Below are 19911 nucleotides of genomic sequence, written 5' to 3' on the forward strand. Positions count from 1 at the left end.
CATGTTTTCCATATTCTCCTCCATGTGTTCTCCACGTTCTGTCATGTTCTATCACGTTCTCCTCCCTATGTCTCCATGTTCTGTCATGTTCTATCATGTTCTCCGTGTTCTGTCATGTTCATTGAGACTAAACGGTCCGTAGGCGTCAACGTTCGGATGATTGACAGCTGACGCGTCCCGGTTAAGCCCCGCCCCCAGTGCGCAGAATCCTTGCACGGCGGTTCTGAGCGGGATCAGTCCGGACCGGAGCTCCGGTTCTCGTCTGGCTCCTGTCCGCTCCGTCCCTCCCGCAGAAGATGCGTCTCTTTGTCCGGGGCTGATGACGCAGCGTGCGTGTGTCACGCGCACGCGCACGCCCGCCTCCGCTCCTCCCCCTCCCGGACTCTCGGCTGCACCGGCGGACCAGAGACTAGCCGCCCGGACCCCCGGTGCCCGCTCACCTACGAGCGCGTCGCCCTTCGCGGCGTTCCCCGTGCCGGTACCGGTTCCGCGCCTCCTCCGCCTCTTCCTCCCGGGACGCGGCGCCATGCCCTGACCGCTCCCGGTGCTCCCGGTGCTCCCGGTGCCGCCGGGGCGGGCCGGCCGTCTCGTCGGTCCCCGCCTCTGCGGAAAATGATCCCCGGCGCCGCCGCCGCCGCCGCCATGCTGCCGTCCGCGGACGCCGCGAAGCTCTACCAGACTAACTACGTGCGGAACTCGCGTGTCATCGGGCTGCTGTGGGCCATCTTCACCATCCTCTTCGCCATCGTCAACGTCACCATCTTCTCGCAGCCCTACTGGATCGGGGATGGCGCGGACACGCCGCAGGCCGGATACTTCGGCCTTTTCCACTTTTGCGTGGGGGACGGACTGTCGCGGGAGCTGGCCTGCCAGGGCAGCTTCACCGAGTTCTCCGCCATCCCCTCCGGTGCGTTCAAGGCCGCCTCCTTCTTCATTGGAATGTCCATGATGCTGGTTGTCACCTGCATCGGTTGCTTCAGTCTCTTCTTTCTCCTCAGCACCTCCACCGTGTACAAGATCTGCGGGTGGATGCAAGCGGCCTCAGGTAAGGAGGGGGAGGGGAGGAGGTCCCGCTTGTCGCGGAGAAGGTGTGAGAACGTCCGTGCCACGTTCCCCGGTCGCCGTCGTCCGTGGGGTCGGTCCCACCGGGACGAAAACCCGCAGGAGCTTCACGGAGACCTCGCGATGAGAGGGCGAACGGCTCCACGCCGCCCCGCGATTGGGCGGTCCGGGGTGAGCTCCGCCTCTTGTCTGATCACAGCTTGGCTCTTCGCCGAGCCTTCGTGGTCGGACGCGTGAACGTTTGACAAGGAGCTTCTCCACAGAAACGCTCACCTTCTCGATTTGGACTTGATCCAGACTCGGCCGGAGATCTTCTCCGACCCCCTTGTGAGCAGGTCCTGTCTGTCCTCCGGTGTCTTCTCCTGGCGTGGGTCAGTGCAGCGGCAGCAGAAGAAACCATTGGTTTGCGTGTGATAGCGAAGGTCTTTCAAAGCTAGTCGAGATCCACCTCTGTCTCGCATGGGAACCCGAGGAACCTTCCGTCTGCCGATTCCTGGTTTGAGCCCGGCGTTGGGTGCAGCGGGGCGTCCCGTGGTTGGAGGTCCAGACCTTCGCACCTCTGATTTCATGTTTCTCCTCAGTTGGTGCAGACGCCAGAGAGGCTCTGGAGTTTTCCGCGTCACGGACCGACACTAGAAGTAAAAAGATGCTGAAGGTATGGAATTCAAGTAGGAAACTATGGAGAACATTGGCTGAGCTTATGACCACAACATTAGATACAGGCTTTTAGAGAAGATCAGTGAAGATCACGACGTCCATTGCTGCCGAGGAGGCCCTTCTCCCATAGGCTGGAGGCTCTGGGCAGATCTTCCTCTCCACACGTCGCCTCTCTGTTGAATTATTCAGTGTGAAAACATCTCGGGGTTCTTGTACGAAGCTCAGGTAGAAGCGCTGAATGTTTGATGAGGTGGTGAGTGGACATGAAGCTCTGCGGAAGGTGGAGCTCCTGTTTCCACCCAGATGCCTCAGACTCTCATCTGCTATACTCCGGAGGTTCCCGACGTAGCAGAGCGTGAGGAGGAGGCGGCACCTCCATTTTCTCATTTTCTCCAGAGATCTTCCCTTCCCCGCACCAAGTGTGCTCCTCAGCTTCCACCACCTCCTCCCCTATCTGTGGTGGAGGTTCCTTCAGGTTCTGCACAACATCTAACGCGCAGGCAGAGGCCACCATGTTCTCAGAGGTTCCACCTGTGTGAAATCAGACTTCATCAAATGCTGAAGGAACGTGTCTGAGGTTCAGGAACAACGGCGACCTCCTCTGAGGAACATCTCCGGCTCCGGAGGCCATCTTAAGAAGGAGCTTTAGAGAACCTTGACTCGTTCCACCTGCCAGCTTTGGAGCGAAGATGTTCTTCTCTCGCTGTGCCTCACGGTGACCATCCTCCTCAGATGACTCCACCCTTCCTCATCATCACATTAGCTATAGAACCAGCAGCCTGATGGATCACGCCGATCCTGGTCCAGCTTCTTCTCCACTGGGGTTTCCTCCTCCTATGACCACCATTCTCGGCTGGTGAAGAACCGAAAGGAAACTTCTTCTTCTTCTTGACTCTCTCTGAGCCTCCTGACGGAGGTGTGATGAGGTTCTGCTCGGTCGACCAATTGATACTCCTTGACTTCCAGAAGGTCTTGCTGGCAGGAAGGACCTCCCCGGCTGGGCTTGGAGAGCCGGGTTCCACCCATCGGAGCAGAACCTCCTTCATCTCCACCCTGGAGATTTCAGTCACAGGACTGGCAACTCTTCTCCTGATTCAGGAAGTTCTTTGAAAGGCAGGAGAACTTCTGCCGCAGTTCGTCCTTCAGTGGATATGAGGACACCTTCTCTCCTGGAGTTCCTGGAAAAAGGAGAAACGTTGATCTTTCAAGGCAGACCGAGGAAGATGAGCTCGTGTCAGCTGCTGCCATGATGGCCGACCTCCTGAGGAGGGCCTCTGGAGTTCCACCCCAGCAGGAGAACGTCCTGCAGATCCATCTCCACACCTTCTCAGAACCGCAGTTCCACCCCTCCCTGATGCACCCGAGGCTCTGCAGACATGGAGGAGCTTCTGAACTCCTCCAAGAGGCGCAGAAGAACAGCTGCCTGAGTTACAGATGATTGCAAGACGTTTCACCGTAAAATGTCTGAGGTGAAGGTCAGAGATGAAGGTCATAGGTGATGGTTGGAGATAGAGATCAGGATGATTTTACTTGAAACTCTGGCATAACAATTTCCTTCAGATAAATAAAGTTGTTATTATTCTTATGAAGGTCACAGATCAAGGTCAGAGTTCTTCCCAGTGACCATAAGCTGGCAGAGGATGAAAGTGAGATCTGATTCTCTCCAGGACGTTCCTAATGTCTTACTGTGGAACCATCTAGTGGAGCTTTGTCCCCTCCGGAGGACGTGTGTGAAGAGGGAAACTACTGCTTCTGGAAGCATCTGGAAGTGGCAGTGTGATAACCCCCGGAGATCCTCCTCTGAAGGTCTGCTGGATTATGGAGAAATCTGAATGGCGATCTCCAGCTGTGGTTCTGCTTGGGTTCCAATGTTCTTCACCTTGAGGCCGTTTCCCTCCATCACTCTGATAGCTCTCTGCAAGGACTTCTTCCCTGAGCTAGATGTTCAAGGTCCAGCCCAGGGCTGGAATGATCAGCTGAGTAGATGTCTGGAGTTGTCCACGTGGTTCTCCTCTTTCTCCGATCTCCGATGGTCCGATGTAAACCCAGATCTGGTGTGGCTTGGCGGCGGGGATATATAGGGTGCAGACCACCTGCCACAGTATCAACCCACATCTGCTCCCCTCTGTGGTGGCAAAACGTCTTCATGGAGACGGTGTCAGAATGATGCTCTCTAACCTTCTGCAGGTCCAGTATGATGGACTTTTACATCTTCTGGAAACCTTCAGTGTTGGAGAGCCGTTGAGACACATCTGGACCTCCGAGGTTCTCCCTCTGCTCTGAGCAGACACCACTCGTTCAGGATGAAGGGAAGATGCTGCGCTCTTCATCTTTCTCTGAGCTCCAGGCCCTGGAGGCCCATGGAGCTGCCTGGAAGCAGAAGGTGGAACTTTGGAGGAACATCAATGCTTGTTGATTGGACGAGCAGGCACAGTCAATATCTACCTCTGCTTCTGGTCCTGAGCTTTTCCATCTCTAGCAGCAAGGTCCACGCTAGGTTACTTCACCATGTTGGTTTTCCAGGTAGAGGGCCTTGTGTGTGTGTGTGTGTGTGTGTGTGTGTGTGTGTGTGTGTGTGTGTGTGTGTGTGTGTGACTTTCACATTTGAGCAGCTGTGAAAATGGATTTCCAGCTCTGCCTCTGGTTCTTCCATCTCCTTGGGGACAAATTCACAACACACACACACGGTGTGTGTGAGAGGTTGTAACAGCTCCCAACCACCGCTGATATAATGGTGGTCCTTCTGGGCGAGCGTCTGGCTGCAGGTCCCGTGAGCGTGGGGATCCGTGCAGGAGACACGCAGAGATTTGACTTTTTTTTTTTAAATCGTTTACATTTTGGTGATGTTTGTTGAAAAGGAGCCGCCGGACCTCCATGTCTGGAGATAATCTGCCCTACCTACTGCCTCTTACATAAGCTTCTGTCAGCCAACCATCGCCGCGCAGGCCAGTTTTCCTCTCGCATGATCCGAGAGTTCCCTTGGTGTGTGTGTGTGTGTGTGTGTGTGTGTGTGTGTGTGTGTGTGTGTGTGTGTGTGTGTGTGTGTGTGTGTGTGTGTGTGTGTGTGTGTGTGTGTGTGTGTGTGGACAGAAATGAGTGGAAGCTTAGAATAGCTCTGCCGTCGGGCGGCGGCATATGGCAGCCAGTCGTTAGCGCCCTGCTTGGTGCTGGCCAGCAACCAGACAGGGCTGAATATATCATCACACACACACACACACACATTTCAAATGCTCTCCACCTTCTGACCCATCCATCCTCTTCTACCTGCAGTTCTTCCGTTGGCCTCTAGGGTGCGCTTAATGGCTGACAGGAAAAGATAATGACGTCAGTTAGCTGTCAGGTGTGGGGGGGTTACCATCTCATCCTGCAACGGGGTGAAGGTCCAGAACAAGGTTCTACTCATGAGACAGGGGTGTTTTTATTTATCAGTTAGTGCGATAGGCACGCACACACACACATGCACTGATCATAATGAACGTGTTATTCACAAAGTGAGAATTTGAAAACAGGCTGAGTTATTTTTGGAGCTTCTCCTCCTTTGAAAACATCACGACGCTCATTAGATCCAAGGACTTCACTCCCTCCTCTTCTTCTTCTTCTTCTTCTCCTCCTCTTCATTCCTTCCCTTTCTTTCTTCCTTAATTAGTGGCTAAATGGGTCGGACCTGGTCAGGCCATGCAGTTTGCGTGTTTGTGTGTGTGTGTGTGTGTGTGTGTGTGTGTGTGCTGGTTATGTAAGCTGGAATGAGCCTGCCGGGCCTGGTGGAGAGCTTCTGGTTTGGCTCCGCCCCTTGGCCCCCCCACCATATGCTGCCTGTGGAAGCAGGGAGGCAGATGTGTCCTTCATCATCTGCAGAGGATAGAGGATGACTCCAGCGGAGTCTGGTGACCCTGAATGCCCCGTGAGGCGTTAAGGTTCTGGCTGAGGAGAAGTTGTGTTGTGGATCTGCGCCACAGACACATCTGGCTCCTGATTTGATGGAGGATGAAGATTAGGTCTGGAGCTCAGGTGTGAGATGCTATCTGGTGTTGATCTCCAAGCAGACGTGGTTACAATCGTTACAAGGTTACAATCAGAGTAAGGTGTGTGTGTGTGTGTGTGTGTGTGTGTGTGCTTGCTGCTATGCAGGAGTGTGTTTTATTGATGTGAAAAACACTCGGGGTAAATGTGCAGTCAGCTTCTTCTCCGGCTCCTCCAGCGTGCTAGCTCCACCTCAGAGGAGGAGAGCCACGTCCAAATTAAAGATAAGAGAGATTTTACCCCACACCCCCGGGGGGGGCAGGAGCCCCAAAATAAGGAGCTGTTAGCCGAGCTCCACAGGGGGAGGAGAGGCTGCAGAATTCTGCATGAAGTAGTGTTTGTGAAACACACTGCACCAACCGCATCCACCCATCCTTGCAGGCAGGGAGGCTCTGCAGCCCCACAGCCAGGGTCTTAGCATCCACCCACTCCCACCCAACCCCACCTACCCCCCCACCACCCCTGTAGTCTTCATATTCATTAGACTTGCTGAATTCCTGGTGTTTTCTGCTGATGTTGCTGCTGGTAGTTCTGCATTGATCTCTGCTAACGAAGGGGTTGGGGTTGGAGGGCGTTCTCCACCTGATTGTGTCTGAGATGAACCCACCCTGAACCCAGCAGCCTTGTTTTCAGATGGAGTAAATTCATCCCACCCCCAGCACTGCTCCGGGCTGAAGGAGATCCCTCATACATGTGGAGATTGTTTGGGGGTCCCTCACCTCGCCGTGGTCACTGGCGTGTCCCAACTGCTGCGCCCTCCACCTGGAAATATCAGGGGAGCATGAGAAGATATTGTCCCAGCTCTGCTCTGACCTCGAGGGGGTTGTCTGGGAGGTATGAGGAGCAGGCAGTGATAAAGATGAGGTCGCAGGACAGGTTCCCCGGTGTTCCCTGATGAGAGGAGGACAAAAGGAGGTGTTCCTCCCTTCACCGAGCCTCAGTATCTCCAACCTGCGGCACCCAGGTCCACCCCCTCTGCCTCCTCTTCCTCCTCCTAACCCGGACCTTCTCCCCGCCCCCCAGGTGTCTGTCTGGTCCTGGGCTGCATGATCTACCCTGACGGCTGGGACAGCGATGAGGTGCGGCGGATGTGCGGCGAGCAGACGGACAAGTACAGCCTGGGGGCGTGCTCCATGCGCTGGGCCTACATCCTGGCCATCATGGGCATCCTGGACGCCCTCATCCTCTCCTTCCTGGCCTTCGTGCTGGGGAACCGGCAGGACGGGCTCATGACCGAGGAGCTGCTGGCCGAGAGCAAAGGTAGGTCCAGAGGAATCCAACGAGGATCTGGGGTTTTATTGATCTTCTGGAACCTCCAGAAGGAACTGAGACGTTCATAGCTGACCATTAGCGGGTCAGATGATCGTACCTTCGCGTTCGTGGTTCCTCATTGGCCTCCTGTGGCCGATGGGCACTGGGCAGAGGCGCCGGGCGATAACGTCTTGAAGAGGCCGAACCCGCTCTGCTGAAAACAGCTCATGCGATGTTCCGGCAGACGGAAATAGAACGTGCGCTCTGGTTAGAAGTTCAAAACACACAAAGCTGAGAAGGAGGTCACTCCAAGGAGGTCATGCTGGCTGGGGTTGGAAAATGAAGCCCGTTCCATTCGTCCATCAGTACGAAGAACCAAACAAACACCTGAAACGTCTGAGATACTTTATGTGGCCTTCTCCCCAAAGCTCTCCTCCTGGGGCAGAGAACCGTGTTTCTGGACCTGAACAGAGGTGGAGAACCTGCAGGGGCCAGGTCCATGGAGGAGAACCAAGAGAGGACCAATGTGCGTGTTTGGAAACATCAAGGCAGAGTCACAGACTCTTTTTCCAAGTGGAGATGAATCTCACACCCCAAACTGCTGAGATAGCACGGATGAAGAATATGTCCCGGCCCTCCGAGCCCGTCCCGGTGGCCTGAAGGCAGTGGCTGGAGCTCAGCGGACTCGGGTCCAGATATTCCTCGGCCTCCGCTGAAGCAAAGCCCCTCCGGCTGCAGCAGCTCCAGCGCTCAGTAAGCCCTCCAGTGCAGGACTCCCATAATTCAGTGCACTGCAGCAGTCTGCTGGCCAATCACTGACACCACGGCGCCATCAAGTGGCGCCTGCGCTTCACTGCGGCCCGCCTGAGCCAGGAATGCCCGCATTTTGAATGTGTGAGCGTCGGTCTATTAATAGCTCGACCTTGGTGCGGCATACAAGCTTCTTCTTAGTGTTCTTCTCTTGTGTTTCTTGCAGAGGGAGGGAACGCCTAGCGCGGCTCTTCAGGTGAGTCTAACACGGACACACGTGTGGATTTCAGCGTGCTGAGGCAGCTGTTGCTCATGACGGGGATCCAGGGCGCAGGTGGAAGGACAGAAGGATCCTGGAAAGCCGTGGCTGAAAAGCACCATGAAACATCTGATTGTCGGAGTCATGACCCCAAATTTACCTTCTTGATCGATCGTGGACAGTCAGGACGTTAATTTCCAGGATCCAAAGACCTGCCCTTTGGAGTCCTAACGAATGACTTTGGTTTCTGAGATGCCTCCGGGCTGTATGTTTGACGGTAATGCTCTTCTCACCTTCAGGGTGTCGGAAGCTTCATGAAGAACCGGCCGCTTGACATCAGCTGACAGGAATGTTTGGTTGCAGGCCTGTGGAGGAGGAACCTTTCAGAATCAGCCTGCCTTTTTCATTCACATGGCCCAAACCATTTATGACCCTCCGCCGCCATCATCCAAACTTCTTACACACACACACACACACACACACACACACACACACACAGGTCCCCATCTCCCCCTCTTTCATGGAGCTTCATTTCTCCACATCCAGTTCAGCAGAGCGTCACCCTTCACCTCCACCTGGCAGGGGCAGAGACTAATTCCTGGAAAGAAGGTCTGGACAATGACCTACCCAAGAAGGCACAGGGTTGTACGTTGTACATCTGCACAACACAAACACACACACACACACATACACGCACGAATGCGTGCGCGCACACACACACACACACACACACACAGCTATGTCTGTAAAACACTGACACACACACACACACCAAGTTCTGTAATTAGCAGTATTAACCTATGTTAACACTTATCTGTGTGTACCACCGTCAGGATGTGTGTCATGTTTTGTTTGTGGAAAAAAAAAAAAAAAAAAAGTATCTCATTTCCAGATAAATGGAGTCGATGTTCAGTAAATCTATCGTGTTTCATACGTACGGTTTGACCCAAACATGGAGGGTCCTTATTTTAAGCGCCCCCCTCCCTTGTTCCTCTTCATTTACTAGATACTATATTTAAGACTGTTTTATAGGAATATCACCATGCAGAAGAAGTTAAAAAAATGGATTACAAAGTATGTACAGCAAGGATAGAAGACGTGGTAGATGTTTCATCTCCTGCTAGCTGAGTTTGCACAGCGCTCGGTTTGGGGGTTCTGTTGTCGGGTCTGTACCTACACTGTGAGGCGCCATGAAGGACTTGTGGCTGCCGGATGTATGTGCGTGCGTGTGTGAGAGTGTGTGTGCGTCCAGTCGATTGACAGGCTGGTGGAGCAGAATCACCCCGTGGTGTATCTGAATCTGTCTCTTTCCCGGACTCCCTTCCTCCTTGGGCCAAACAGGGTATCACAGTGGCGGGGAGCGATCCCAGGCCCGTCCCAGTGTCATGTTCTCCTGTAAATAATAATTCTATAGATACCAAACAGTTACCATATAAGGGAAAAAAAAGTTTAACTTTCAGCAATTAGAGATTCTTTGACATTATGTGAACACTGAATAAAGGTTTTCACTGCACCCAACGGATGTGTTGATTTTTGACTGAACATCGTGCACAAACTGCCTGCAGAGTTCTTTTCCTGAACACCCAGGAGTTATAAGGAGAAGATCGTGAAGTTGAGGTTTCTGACAAGTTTGGAATCTAAGAGAACCGCTCCTTTTGTGAAACCTGGTTTTCAGGTGGAACTGTCAGATGCGTACACTTTCACTCACACCCCCAGAGCTACTGAGCTGGAGGTAGAACTGGCTTGTTAATCTTCCCAGAATGGAAATCCTCTCCTGTTTCCATCCCACACTTCCATCCTCCTTTGAGTTCCATGCCGTCTTTGTCACTCACCCAGTGAGACTCGCTATTATAGTTGTGTACCGTCCACCTAGGCCCTTCGGGGTATTCCTTGAGGAACTTGATGCACTCATATCACACTTCCCCATCGAAAATTCTGCTCTTACTCTTCTTGGTGACCTCAACTGTGGGGGAAATGACAAGCTACAACCACTAGTTTCTCTCTTCTTTGACCTTCCCCTCTCTCCCTCTCCTTCCACCCATGCGGCCGGCCGTCAGCTCGACCAAATCTTCACCAGAAACTGCCCTCTGACAAACATATCGGTCAAGCCTGTTGATAATAAACAGATCACCTTTTCATCGCCTGCACCCTAGCCCTCTCCCCCTCTCCCTCAACTCCCCCTACTGGCCACCTGGCCTCACCTCCATTCTCTTGCCTCATCCACTACTGCCTCTCTCCCCTCAATCAACACGTAGCACGTATTGACACACACCCTCAGAGCAGCCGAACGTGAATGGAAGAAGTCCCTACTCCTGATGACCTTCAAAATTTCTGACCGCTCCAATCCACCTTCTCCTCCAAATTCAATCCCCTGCATCTAATCCCAAGAAACTCTTCGAAACCTTCTCTAACACATCTCTAACCCCTCCTCCCTGCCCCCACCTCTTCCCTTCTTCCTGACGACTTTGCAAACCTCTTCTAAAAGAAAGTAAATGACATTAGATCCTGTTTCTCTCACAATCCAACCAGCTCCACAGCCACCCTCCCCTCCTCTCTATCCCCACCTACCGTACCAGTCACAACCCCCCCCTCAAATCGTCCTATCATCCCACCCTAAACCCGCCTCAGCCTACCCTACCCCAATTCACCCCTCTCTCTCCCCCCGAGGTCCTCAAACTCATAACATCCAGCGGCCCAACCACCTGCTTTCTCGACCCGGTCCCCTCCCCCCTCTTACAATCTGTAGCACCGGACCTTCTCCCCTTTCTGTCTGATCTCATCAACATATCTCTCCAGACAGGCTGCTTTCCATCTGCCTTTAAGTCTACGAGGGTCACCCCTCCGCTCAAGAAACCAGCACTTGTCCCATCTGACGTCAAAAACTATAGACCCATCTCCCTACTACCTTTTAACCAACTCTTTCTCTACCTTCAGCAAAACAACCTCCTGGACCCTCTTCAGTCAGGATTCAAAGTAGGTGACTCGACAGAGACGGCCCTCCTTGCGGTGTCACAATTACCGCAGGAAGTGAGAGCAGCCTCTCTCTTGTCTGTGCTTATACTTCTTGACCTGTCAAGTTCAACACAGTCAACAATGAGATCCTTGTCTCCACCCTCAAGGGTCTTGGTGTCACAGGCTCTGCACTCTCCCTGTTGGCATCCTACCTGACAGGTCGCTCCGACCAGGTGACATGGCGGGGGGCTGTATCTAAACCACGCAGGCTAGCTACCGGTGTTTTCACAAGGTTCAGTTCTAGGCCCTCTCCTCTTCTCCCTGTACACAACATCCCTTGGTTCTGTCATTCGCTCATATGGCTTCTTACCACTGGTATGCCGTCGACACACAGCTGATCCTGTCCTTCCCTCGGTCAGACATACAAGTGGAAACCCGAATAGCAGCTTGCCTGACTAACATCTCAGATTGGATGGCAACGAACCACCTGAAGCTCAACCTAGACAAGACTGAGCTGCTCTTTCTACCGGGGAAAGGTTGCCCACACAGAGACCTGGCCATCACCATCAACAACACCGTGGTAAGGCCAACCCCAACTGCAAGAAACCTGGGTATGGTTCTAGACAACCAACTGTCATTCTCAATGAACATCGTAGCAGTCGCACGTTCCTGCAGATTCCTCCTCTACAACATCAGGAAGATCCACAGATTCCTCACCGAGGATACAGCGCAGATACTCATCCAGTCTCAAGGCATCTCTTGTTTGGACTACTGCAATTCCCTCCTTGCCAGTGCCCCAGCGGTGACCCTCAGGCCTCTGGAGCTTATTCAGAAAGCGATAACCCGCCCGGTGTTCAACCGTCCCAAATTCTCCCACACAACTCCCCTTCTTATGTTCTTACACATGTTCCCGGTAGCCACCAGGATCAAGTTCAAGTCCCTGGTGCTCTCCTCCCGGTCAGTGAATGGGACAGCCCCGTCTTATCTCCAGGATATGGTCAAGCCACATGTCCCTACCCGTCCCCTCCAATCGATCGAACCGGTGAACTGAAAACATACCTCTTCATCAAGCACTACCCTAATCGCACTTAGCCCCCGACTCCCCCGCCAAAAAAACAAAAAGGATGAAATGAATCTATGTATGTATATGGTTCTGAGATGGCTATTTGGTTGAGTGGTCACTTCTGACTCCCGACTACTGGTACTTCGGGTCTTCGATGACTGAATTGCACTTCTTGTAATTCACTTTGGATAAAAGCTTCTGCCAAATGACTGTAATGTAATGTCATGTAACTGATGCAAATGTGTAAATGATTTATTGATCTATAATGTTAAATTGGCAGCAATGGAGGAGGAATTACAAGCAATCTAATTTTTTAGACAAAACATGAAGTTGTTAATGTCCATGTGATACACTCCCGTTCTGTTATCCCCCCCAAAAAGTCAATGATTTGAATAAATAGAACTAGATTTTGTGTCAGACAGGGCTGGCAACCCACTGCTCCCTGTGGCTTTTGAAAATAATGAATGCATTTTTAATTATAATCATTTATTTTAAAGTTGAAGGTTATGGTGATCTTGTAACATCTGAATGAAGGACGCCATTTCTGGTTTGCTAGATCATTTAAGTTCGGCTTTTTTAATAGATACAAAAAGGCCTCAAAAAGACATTGAGTAATTGGCTTATAAGTAACTTTCAACGGAGTTCAAAGTGTTTTATTGCACGCAGAAATGTCATGTCTTAGGGGGCGCATCAAGCGATGCAGTCACCTGACAGGACAACCCGGAAGTAAGCGGCGCATCCGGCCGCGCCGTGTTCGGCGACGGGGAATGGAGCTTGTAATCCTCCACTGGTTAAAACCGCGTAAAAAAGCCATTCTAAAGTTTAAAATGGCCGTTAATTCCGTCGCTGCATTCGTTACACAACGAGCTGCCTACGGCTTTACGCTGCGGAACCGGAACCAGAAGTGAGATTCAAAAAAAAAAAAAACTATCACGTGACTCCCCTCCTCCCCCCTCCCGTAGCTTGTTGCGGAAGCCCGTCGCTTTCAAAACGTCTGCCTGCCAGGATGGGGGCGTCGCTGGACGTCCCAGCCGTTTGCCCGCTGTGCAACGACTTTACCCGGGACCTGGTCACTCTCAAGTGCGACCACCGGTTCTGCCGCCGCTGCCTCGGGGACCTGTGGAGCGTTAGCCCGGCCGGGCCCTTCCACTGCCCGGAGTTCCGTTGTAAGGCGGTGTACCAGACCCCGCCATTCGAGAGCGGATTATTCCGGCCGACCGCAGCCAGCAAGCGGCGACCCTCCGGCGGAGCAGGTAACGGGGATCCAAGGCGAGAACGGGGGGGTCAAGTTAACCCGCCACACGACCACGTTTTCCGGTGTGATTAACCGGAAAGGTCCCCTCGGCTTTTTCCGTGGCTGCTCGTTAATGATCGGGGAGTCGCTAAGCTAATCGGTAAGCTAGCTGAGCAGCAGGTTAGCTAAACATCCGGTCCTCACCGGAAGTTACTGCCTCGGTTTGAAGCCGTGAGGCCAATTTCAAAACAACAGCTCTGTTACGGTGACGGTTGTAAAACTTTCTGTTTCAATTAAAGAGCCTTTTTCCTCAATTTAAATAAATATTTACTCAAGTTGTTTGAGTAATTATACCGCTTCGTCCCTTTATATTCCACGGCAGTTTCTTTGAATAGAATTTTTAAACGCTTTCCACTTTGAGATGATACCACAATTTAAAAAAAAGTAGAACTAAAATGTCTAAACTATATGTGGATTTAAATATTTCCCACGGTAGGTTGGAGTTAATTTGCTGTTCTGGCACATACAAGGTTGCCATGGGTTTCAGTGCAACCACAATCTTAACATACAGGTTATCAACACCACCACCATACATTCATTCCTTCATTATCTGCACCACTTGTTGCGGGGGTGCCCATCGCAGCTGTCACTGGGCGAGAGCCTGGACCCGTTGACCACAGGGACACATATGTGGACTTTTAACTATCCACCCTCTCATTCACATGCCTGGACAATCTCGTGTGTCCAATTAGCCTCCTGCATGTTTTTGGACTTGGAGGAAGCCCACACAGACACGGGAGAGAACATCCAAAATGGATCAGGGACCTGCTCGCTGTGAGGCGGAAGTGTGAACCGCTGCAGCGCTGTGCCGCCCATACAGACACCTAGTTGAGTAATAAAGGAAATGGTGTGCACATTGATCCGATTCCTTTTTTTTGGAACGAGTTCAGATTCTATTGCTGATAAAAGCCGGTGTTTGCACGAGAACTCTTTCAGTCCCCTGTGTCTGATTGAATCTTCAATAGTTCCCCATTCTAATTCTGGTCAACTGTCACCACGTTCACTGCCTGCATGGTTGAAATGCAGCGCATCCATTTTCCTGACCAGGAGGCTGCGTGCTCTTGTTTATGTGAGAGATTGATAGCAAACGAAGGTCATGGAGCATGTGATTGGTTCTTGTTTTCTTTCAGACACGCCTAATAACAATGACCGGGAGAGATGTGACTCCTTGAGGAGGCCCTCGCTCACCAGCCGACTGCTTGGGAAAAGGAAGGCCAGCACGCCTGCGCCGGAGCAGCCCGATTCGAAGCGACCGGGCCGGGCTTCCGCCTGCAACACGTCTGGCGGCACTGAGATTCCCTCCACCTCCGCAAATTCAGCCCAGGAAGCAGAGAACCAAGAGGCAGCGCACGTGGAGCTCAGCAATGGCTCGTCATCAAGCGACGCCTCCGTCGGCGGTCCAGTGCCGCTTGGTGAAGTGTGGCAAGCTAGCTCAGAGAACCAGCAAAAAGCAGAAGATGCCATCGCACCGGACGACTTTGACAGCTCAAACGAAGTAGATATCTGCGATGCACCTTTTACTCCGGCACCCACATCGTCGAAGAAACCCAGCTCTGATTCCTCTCGTGGTACGTCGGCACAGTCTCCTTTACATCATGCCAGCAAAGCGTTTCCAACGTACAGCGAGCAGCCTGCCACTGCCTCAGGATCTACGGGCATCTTCGGAGCGCTGGATAGCAGGAAGAGCAGCCCAGTGCCCTGCCACTACTGCCCGAAGGAGGTGTATCAGCCCGCGGTGAAGACCTGTCTGGTGTGCGGTGCCTCCATGTGTTCGGAACACATCCGACCCCACTTGGACTCCCCAGTGTTCCAGAACCACACCCTGGTCCTACCCATGGAGGACATCTCCCTGTGGAGATGCCAAGAGCACCACGATTTAAACCGAATCTACTGCCAACAGTGCGCGGTGTGCGTTTGCACGGTGTGCACCCTCATCGGCTCGCATCGCGGCCACACCTGCGTGGGCATCAAGGAGGCCGAGAGGGAGCTCAGGGTTGGTAGTGCCCTGCGTGCGGGAACACATGCCAGCTCCTAGCCTGGAATGGGCCTTGACATGCTCTGTGCATTTCCCCAGGGTCACCTGAAAGAAGACATCGGCCAGCTGCAGATGGCCGAGCAGCGGGTGAAGGACAGGGTGACTGAGCTCTGTCAGAAGAAAGAGACATCCGGTGTAAGTGACTTTACCACACCGTCGTTACCATTGGTTGTTCTCACAGGTCACAGGTGTTCACGGGGCCTGATCTAACAGGGAAGTAGTTACATCCCAGCCTTGCATTGAAACTCTTGAGTCTGCATGCACCGAGTATAGGAAAGTCAAGGCAGATGCTCTTTCTACAGCTCCAAATCCCAACCCAGGCATCTGAGGACGCTGTCTGTGTAGAGTAGGTCTGGACCACAATCTTTAAGACGATGTAGAGAAACAAAACGTTCCCCTAGTAGACGAGCCGGAAACACCGGCTCTTAGACTCCAAACACCTAGAACCTGCGACAGGTGTGGATAGCCTTCTGCCTTGACTGGTCGGGGTAGAAAGTAGAGAGAAAGGGGGCAAGAGTGTGACAGACAGGGGGATGCCTGAATCATTTGCTCATAATTATACCAGCGGTGCTAACAGATACATGCTAATAGCTAACATGATGCAATAATAGCTTTAATACTCATAAAACGCCACAGTGGATCAAGCCACACCCCCTGAGAACCTGACCAATGTGAGAGCCCAGAAGGAGATCCGAGGTATCGCATGCTGATGAAGGGCCAGCATAGGGACAGTTGCGTCAGATGATATCCCTCAGCGGAGTACACCCGTGGCAGCATCACTCAGGGTGAACGCTAACTGTAAGGTTTGTCAACAAGGAAGATTTGGCTCTTAAACAAAAAGAAAATCTGCCCCCGAGACGCCGAAAGTCACAACCCGTCTGAAAGTTCCTGTCCCTGTCAGGTGGTTCTCCGCCAGGCCCGAGCAGAAGTGCAGCAGCAGTACGCCACCATCAGGGAGGCGCTTGAGCAGGAGGAGCGGTCGGCCCTGCAGCGGGTGTCCAAGGAGGAGAGCAGGGTTCTGGGGGGCCTGGAGGAGAAGCTGGGCCACCTCCAGGGCTCCCTGCAGTCCATCCAGCAGAACCTCCACACACTGGAGGCCCTGGCCGACACCAAAGGGGAGAAAACCTTCCAGGAGCAGGCCTTCGTCATGGTGAGCAGGTCTACGGGGAGAACTGGGTCCTTCGTCGCTCACAAAATAAATCTAATTGATTTTTTATTTTTTTATTTTTTTTGGCAGAAATACTGCAAGATCACCCGAATGTAAGTTATCCTCCTCTGCATCCACGCTGATGCCTGCTGACTGCAGTCCTGACGGGGCGGGACTCGATGTTTTCCCATGCACTCGTGCCACAGCTCTGTCCTCACATATCTGAGAAACCTGAGCTGGTGTTTTCAGTGGCTCCGAACGGAAGCTAAACTAAACCGCGGCGTCCCAAAACAACGTCCACTCAGGACCAGTTCGCTTTTGTGTAGACTCCAAACACCTGGCTACCATTTCGCAGCCCAGAGAGGTCCCACACAGCCCGCATTTCCACGGAAACAGACCCAAGTGTAATGATGCTGCACAAGATGCTTGTGAGAAGTCATTAGCCCGTTCTCACGGTGTGTTCTCTCCTCCTTAAAGGGCTGGCGACAGCGGGAGCTGCCTGGATCACATGGAGTCCCCAGAAGAAGTGGACGATGGCCATCTGAGATTGCTGCGATGGTGGTTGGAGAAGCGCCTGGACGCCGTTGTCATTTCCGAGCCGAGCAAGGACCGGGACCTGTACAGAGTCCTCTGTGAGATGACGCTCCGCACTGGGCTGGCTGAAGGTGTGTTCAAGTAGGTCTGTCTGACCTCCAGCATCTCCCTCTGTGCAGATGGCTCCGTCCCCGTCCTGGACGCAGACTCCGCCCACCCCAAGCTGCGGCTGTCTGAGAACAACCTGCGGGTGAGCTACAGCGAGGCCCCGCGGGCCTGCGCCGACCACGAGAGCCGCTTCGGTGCCTTCCCGCAGGTGCTGGCGGTCGGCGCCCTACGGCACGGACGCTGGTACTGGGAGGTGAACATCCCTGCAGACGAAGGCCGCTGGAAGGTGGGTGTGTGCGAAGCCCGGATGGAGCGCAAAGGGCAGCGGGACACCGCCCGCCTCGGCTTCAACCCGCACTCCTGGTGTCTGGCTTGCGACCGCGGGAAGATGGAAGCCCTGCACAACAAGGTGTCGGCGCCGCTGGCCGTGGACAGGCTGCGGAGGGTGGGGGTCTTCCTGGACGTGGACGAAGGCGTCCTGTCGTTCTTCGGTGTTGCAGCAGGGGGTGCCCTTTCCCCGCTGCATTCCTTCAGGCAGGCATTCTCTCAGCCTCTGCACCCGGCCCTGTCCGTGTCCAAAACACAGCTGGCCATCTGCGACGTGTTCCAGGTGTCAGACCGAGCCTGAAGACGTCCGAAAGACTTTCCTCTGCCGCCAAATCCCCTGAACCGAAGAGCTCAGGACGCTTCTCTGCACATTCCTTCACTTTTCTTCTCAATTGTGACTTTGACTGCTGTTTGGTAGAACTGGAAGTACAACCTCTACAAGCTGCAACATTTTCTGAAATGTTCATTCAGAATTTTATATTTTTAGAAATGGCCTTTTGTTACTTGTGCAGCGAGTGAACAGCTGACAGAGCTCATCAATAAAACCTGGCTGAAACTAACAGCCTCCACTTTTAAAAAACAGATGTTAGCGGGGTTGTCTTCACCGCCCCTCAAAATAAAAAATAAAACAATTTTGAATAAATATGAAACCCATACAGCTGTGTGTTTTTCCCCTTGGCGGCTGACGTCGGTGTTCTCCTGAACCCTCGCAGCCCCCACGGTTGGTGAACTTTACTGACAACAAACCCTGACCGCGGCTCAACCTGCCTCCTGTTGCTGCTGGCCCTGATGGGAGGGTTCTGCTTTGTTCATTTTCACTCAAACATGTTCTCTCTCTGGTTGTGAGGAATCCAGGTCCTGACTTCAGTCCTCTTGAGAGAGAGAACTGGAAGTTTCACATACACACACACACACACACACTCCGGAAGCTGCAGAATCAATTTCACACCTCCAGTCACAGAATTCTGACGGTGCTCAGGAGACCTCTGATGGTTCCAGCTGTCCTCAAAGAAACCAGAGCGGAGGAGGGTCTGAACCTCAGACAAGCCTAGAAGTTTCTCCCAGCCTTTTCTTGAACAAGCTGCGGTGAAGCGTGTGTGGGCAAGGAACTGAGTGGGATGGACGTAAACCTCCATAAATGCCCAGAAGGGGGGCTGAGGCATGCAGACCTGGTCTCCATTAGTGATCCGTGGTTCAGCTGGACTGGGATCTGCGGAGGATGGGTGACGGGGCAATCAAGACCTTCTAGAATTGTGCTTTTAAAAGCCCCTCTAACAGACCTCAAGCTTTTTGATCCTCGCCTGCTGAGAGGGAGTTGGACCTCCTCCAGAGGTCTCTCCTCCAGCACATTAACGCTGGAGCTGCGGAGAATGGGTGAATCCCTCTGCAAGTTACAGTACCTCTCATCCCCAAGGAGAGTGGAAGGATTCTCTGAGAATCTTCAAATTTTCCTCACCTTCCACCAGGTTTTGAAATTAAATATCTGCTCCATGAACAACTCCATCAACTCCACTGTTTACATAACAATCCACCATAACCTGAACCCACCCACAGCCCTGGTAGGTATATTCAGAAACTCCCCACAGGTCAGTAAAAGTGAAGAATCCTCCCAGTTGAGGGCTGAAACACCTGAAAGAGAAGAAATTCAGGACCAGCTGCCACAGCAAGAATATTTGGACAAGAATTCACCATGACCTGGATGACTGAGGACCTCACCAGACATGTACACAATACTAACAGACATTGTAGCAGGATCCAGTGTACACAGTACCTGTGCTTACAGTGAGTCTACAGGACTTTACTCAGTCAAGTGCACAGTATCGTGCAGAAGTACTTTTAACCGGTCGGTCCCTGGATGTTTACATTCGTAGCTCTAGAATATTGAACCGGGAGGACAGTCACACACACACAGACACACAGTGTCATATCTTCTATTGCCATGGGGACAGCTTGTGAGCCCAGGTGAGTGTGGAGCGTGGTGCGTGTGACCCGGCAGGCCCGGTGTCAGTGGCTGCCATCTGAGCCCTGAGGGCACTGCTCCTCAGCCTTGGCTCAGATGATGGGATGGAGTCACTCGAGGGGGGGAGTGGGCGCAGCCAGACGGCATCTCTGTGTGATTGACAGGGTTCCTGATCCGTACCCTCTGACCTATTGATGTCTCCTGGCCCAAACCCGCCCTTAAGAGAAGCGCCACGTATCAGAACGTTTTGTCCAGGCAGTGAACGGCGGCGGTCCTGGGCCGATAAGGCCGCCAGGGACGACCTTGAGCTGATGGAGGTCGGATGTCCGCCCCGCCCGTGCCTCTTATCTCCATTGTCTTTGGTGACTCGCTGTTTGAGGGGGGGGTAGGTGTGTGGAAGCCTCGCCGGCTCTATGTCCTCAGTGAACCTGCACAAAACAACAACTTGGTGTGTTTGTGTGTGTGTGTGAGCTGTCCCATCCCACCACAGAC

The 19911-nt window shown here is 52.9% G+C and overlaps 2 protein-coding genes across 2 annotated transcripts; both read left to right on the forward strand.

The window, feature by feature from the left end:
* Nucleotides 1–206: 206 nt before the first annotated feature.
* LOC147224651 (LHFPL tetraspan subfamily member 3 protein-like) lies at nt 207–9517 on the forward strand. The gene is made up of 4 exons (XM_086162801.1): nt 207–1045; nt 6763–6999; nt 7967–7990; nt 8293–9517. Exons 1-3 carry the CDS (start codon nt 613–615, stop codon nt 7981–7983), a joined length of 687 nt encoding a protein of 228 aa, XP_086018927.1. The 5' UTR covers nt 207–612; the 3' UTR covers nt 7984–7990; nt 8293–9517.
* Nucleotides 9518–12773: 3256 nt separating this feature from the next.
* Nucleotides 12774–18102, forward strand: LOC147224652 (tripartite motif-containing protein 14). Its single transcript, XM_086162787.1, has 7 exons — nt 12774–13267; nt 14439–15301; nt 15383–15478; nt 16245–16493; nt 16581–16603; nt 16968–17122; nt 17204–18102. The coding sequence occupies exons 1-7, from the start codon at nt 13021–13023 to the stop codon at nt 17758–17760; spliced, it is 2190 nt and encodes a 729-aa protein (XP_086018913.1). The 5' UTR covers nt 12774–13020; the 3' UTR covers nt 17761–18102.
* Nucleotides 18103–19911: the final 1809 nt, after the last annotated feature.

The sequence above is a fragment of the Fistularia commersonii genome, chromosome 17, assembly GCF_037954325.1.
Source record: "Fistularia commersonii isolate RoL2024-O1a breed Wild chromosome 17, RoL_Fcom_v1.0, whole genome shotgun sequence".
Taxonomy (NCBI): domain Eukaryota; kingdom Metazoa; phylum Chordata; class Actinopteri; order Syngnathiformes; family Fistulariidae; genus Fistularia; species Fistularia commersonii.

What these genes read in the sequence shown, in the direction of transcription:
- LOC147224652 (XM_086162787.1), top strand. Translation starts at nt 13,021, where the DNA reads ATGGGGGCGTCGCTGGACGTCCCAGCCGTTTGCCCGCTGTGCAACGAC. An exon ending in GCGACCCTCCGGCGGAGCAG is followed by an intron (nt 13,268 to 14,438) that starts GTAACGGGGATC and finishes GTTTTCTTTCAG; the next exon opens with ACACGCCTAATAACAATGAC. An exon ending in AGGCCGAGAGGGAGCTCAGG is followed by an intron (nt 15,302 to 15,382) that starts GTTGGTAGTGCC and finishes GCATTTCCCCAG; the next exon opens with GGTCACCTGAAAGAAGACAT.
- LOC147224651 (XM_086162801.1), top strand. Translation starts at nt 613, where the DNA reads ATGATCCCCGGCGCCGCCGCCGCCGCCGCCATGCTGCCGTCCGCGGAC. An exon ending in GTGGATGCAAGCGGCCTCAG is followed by an intron (nt 1,046 to 6,762) that starts GTAAGGAGGGGG and finishes CCCGCCCCCCAG; the next exon opens with GTGTCTGTCTGGTCCTGGGC.